Raw genomic sequence first — 3,736 nt, forward strand, 5'->3', positions numbered from 1 at the left:
GTTTATAATCATTTGTTAACTGGCTGTTGATATTGATGTATTAAATGATGTCGCCATAACTCCCAGCCCTGGCCTAAACTGAAAAAAAACTATGACTTGATGTTTTTATTTTTATTTAACAAACTTTTAAGTAAAATAGTGTTAAGTGGGATTTCCAAAGGGCTGTTAGTGATGGTCACGTTAATGAATGCATTTTGCCATTTATGATCATGTGTCCCTGGGTGGGAAATCCTTGCACTTTAGGAGATTTAGGCCTGTTTAAAGTCACCATAAAATCAAAATGGACAATTCTTCTTTTTTCAGTCACAAAATCAACACAAAAAACAATAACTTCCATTCCCCTCCCAACACCATCTCTTCTCTGATGACTTGTGTTGACTGGTGTGAGGGCTGGGCAGTAAAGCCTCCCCTCCAGCAATCTGTCACTCACATGAGATCGCAGCAATTAGCAAACGACAACGATCCAATCAATTCCTGATGGGCAAAATCAAGTCCCATCCTTCTTTTTTTTTTTCTATTTTGAGAAGCCATTTCACTTGTATTTATCTCACTGTAGGGAGGAAAATTCGATCGCAATTTCCATTTCATGCTGACTTTAAGACCTTACGTGGGATTTCATAGCCCTCAGTTGCTCTTATGTACCCAAGGACTATCAGTGGGAAATATTTCTTATAGCTTTTGTTTTGTGATGCTCACTTTTGATCGAAATTCATTCAGTATCATTCATTTTAGCTTGGCTGGAATGCTGTATTGACCGATCTACATCCACAGCCGTGCACTAGATCACATCTGCCATTGTTTGCTTAATTGAGATTGTTTGCGGTTCCTGCGAATTAACGTTTTAAAACATAACTCATCCTTTTGATGGGGAAATAACCTTTGCAGTGAATCAGGAATGTGTGATGTGTCATTTGGAACCAGCTGACCTTTTTCTCGCTCGCCCGCTCTCTCTCGATCTCCTTTGGTCTGCTGCTCACCGTTTCTGACAGTCTCGGATTAGTGAGCATGCGAGTGTTGCGACTGTGACCTCATAAAGAGCAGTGAGAGGGGTGTAATGAACTCATAGCTCACTTAACCGAGCAGAAGAGAGAGTGAGAGAGAGACTGGTAGTGCACAGATTGCTTGACAGAATTAATGTGAGGTGAACAGTGTGATATTGAAATACATTTGTTTGCCTGTTTGTCTGAAAATTGCTTTATATCTGTGTGATGCCCCCACTCAAAAGCGGACCAGAGCAGCAGACCCCTTTCTAATGATGGTTGATAGTTGAGAGTTGATACCTCTCTAGTGGATTCAATGCTTCAAGCTCCCCCACCATGCAAATTCTTATCTTCTGCCTTACCACCTACCTGAAGAGCTCAACGCTGGGCTTTCTTTCTGTAAATATGTTGCGTATCTCAGCGGAGTCTTTTTTGATGCATTGGGATGAGCTGGCCATCAGGAGGCCAAACGAATTGGCTCGATCTAGGATCTGTCAAATATTAAAAGAGCCATTTTTGCCTGCAGAGGTGGTCTGCGAATGAGCCGTGTATGTTTTGTTACATCTGGTCAGCTTGTTTTTTCAAAATGCATTTTGGAGGCTTCTGTTTTAAAGCCAGAATAACAATCTCTATTAGAGTGTTTAGATTTAAGCTGCCGTAACCCATTAAAGATTAATTGTACCTCCTTTCCCTTTGTATAGCATCCCCCTACCCCCATTCCCTCTTCCCATACCTCTTCCGGATGGATGGAGGTGTCCTCTGTCATTGTGGCTTTTATGGATTTGTGTGATGAAGGCCATGGAATGAGCCGGCTAATGGAAGGACACAGGATGGATTCATCCACTACCCCCCCCACCCTTTTCTCCCTGGAAGCTCCTTCCTCCTGCTATCCTCTAATATGTGGATCAATATATCAAGGCAGTTAAAGAAACACACATGTACAGAATGAGATTTCCTTGGGAAAACTTGTGACTACCTACCTCAGTGTTTAGTTACTTTTTTAGGCATGAAAGCAGCATGTAACAGAGCTGCTCTTGAGAAACTGAGGTGTTTTGGAAAGGTACCAGTGAAAACTGATGCCACTACTTCCACATTTGTACTTCACCTTGTCTTGCACGCTTTCCTTGTCTTTTTTCACCCTGTTTCTGTCTCTCTCCCTCTGAGTGACCTGTTTATTTAAGTTGGTTTATGGGCTCAGAATGAGTGCTGCCTGGCAGTAACTGGAGGCTGTGTTGATATGAAAGGCTTTCGGAAAGTGTCTGAGAGAAAGGAGGAAGGAAAGAGACCCGGCTGCAGTGGAGGAGTCATTTAAGACCACAGTTAATGAGGAACAGAAGTGGAGGGAGCGGTTGAGAGAGAGCCAGGCGGGAGTGTTTGTACAGTGTTCCCCCGCTTCATAGACTCATTTGCTTTGGCCCTGTTCTGATTACACGCTCCTTAGTCTTCATGTGTTTTTCTGCTACATATGCTAGCTTTCCACATTGTAAGAACCAGTTTGGGGCAACTTTCCAAGGACAACACCAGATAAATGCCACTTGATTGTATTTTGTAACAGAGGTTCTTTTGCCGCTATCATGTTAACACAAGTACTTGGATGCATAAACAAAAACTAGTTAGGATACTAGGATCGGTGAATTACTCAAGGGAAAAATGGTTATCCAGCGATGCATGTTACATAGTTTTGGTAACTCATTTTGTGTACCAGCTAGTGCTGTCACAATCATGAGTTTATTAAATATCATATAACTAATTGCAGTTAATTTAATAGCCTTTTTGCTCATGTCTTTCACAGTGTAAGGATAATCCATAAATCTTTCCTTTTGATTTTTTTTTCTTTTGTACAGAAATATTGTGGAAATTAGAATGACCTAATATTTTAAATATTGAAATGGTTATATATTATTTATATGTCAATTGTAAAATATATAAATATTTTTTATATAACTTAAAATTAAAATCTTTTTATTTTATATTTATAAATTGTATAATTTCTTTTGGTAATTTATTATTTTTTTGTGTGTTTTTACTGTTTTTGTGTGTGAGATAGCTGTTTCCATTAACACTATTGTTTTGTGTGGCCTAGTCTGTTTTAATTGTATTATTGTAATATAATAATAACAATAATAATTGTAGTAGTAGTAATAATAATAATAAATAATTTCCTAAAATTGAGAAATATTGATATTTGTATAAAATTCCTTATTTGAATGGCAATCTGTGATTGAGATTAAAAGAGCACAATGATAATAACTATCTCAAATAAACTCAATTAGATAAAATAATCGTGACAGGCCTGTGTCCCAGATTCTTGACCTTTATGCCACTGCTGCCTTAATATATCTTGTGTTCTGTACTGTATGTAGTGTGTATGACTGAATCACTTCTCTCATTCTCGCTTGTAGTGATTCTGAGTCCATTTGGACTGAACGGGACATTGACCGGTCAGTCCTTCAAACTGTCCGACCCTCCGACACAGAAGCTCATTGAAGAATGGAACCAGTTCTATCCCATCAGCCCGACCTCCAAGGAGAGCACAGAGGACAAAATGGAGGACATCGACTGGGAGGACGACTCCCTGGCAGCAGTGGAAGTGCTTGTTGGTAAGTTGGACCAAAATAGATTTTACTTAAAAGGCTGGTAAATAAACCAGTTGCATTGTGGGAACAATACATGTTTGCTGAAAATACTGCAGAAATGTTATATAGTGTGCAATGTGTTTTTCATCTGTAGTACTTTTTTTTTTTTTTTTCCCTCTA

General features: G+C 39.1%; 1 protein-coding gene across 2 annotated transcripts in view; it reads left to right on the forward strand.

Moving 5' to 3' along the window:
* LOC107744626 (mediator of RNA polymerase II transcription subunit 13-like) overlaps positions 1 to 3,736 on the forward strand; it is a 98,922-nt gene that overhangs the window by 56,770 nt on the left and 38,416 nt on the right. For both annotated transcript variants that reach the window (XM_016558419.1, XM_016558420.1), the window contains exon 5: positions 3,383 to 3,580. In XM_016558419.1, the coding sequence (XP_016413905.1) occupies positions 3,383 to 3,580 (198 nt within the window). The remainder of the gene's footprint in view (positions 1 to 3,382; positions 3,581 to 3,736) is intronic.

This window comes from Sinocyclocheilus rhinocerous, unplaced genomic scaffold (assembly GCF_001515625.1).
Source record: "Sinocyclocheilus rhinocerous isolate Xijiao unplaced genomic scaffold, SAMN03320098_v1.1 scaffold767, whole genome shotgun sequence".
Classification (NCBI taxonomy): Eukaryota; Metazoa; Chordata; class Actinopteri; order Cypriniformes; family Cyprinidae; genus Sinocyclocheilus; species Sinocyclocheilus rhinocerous.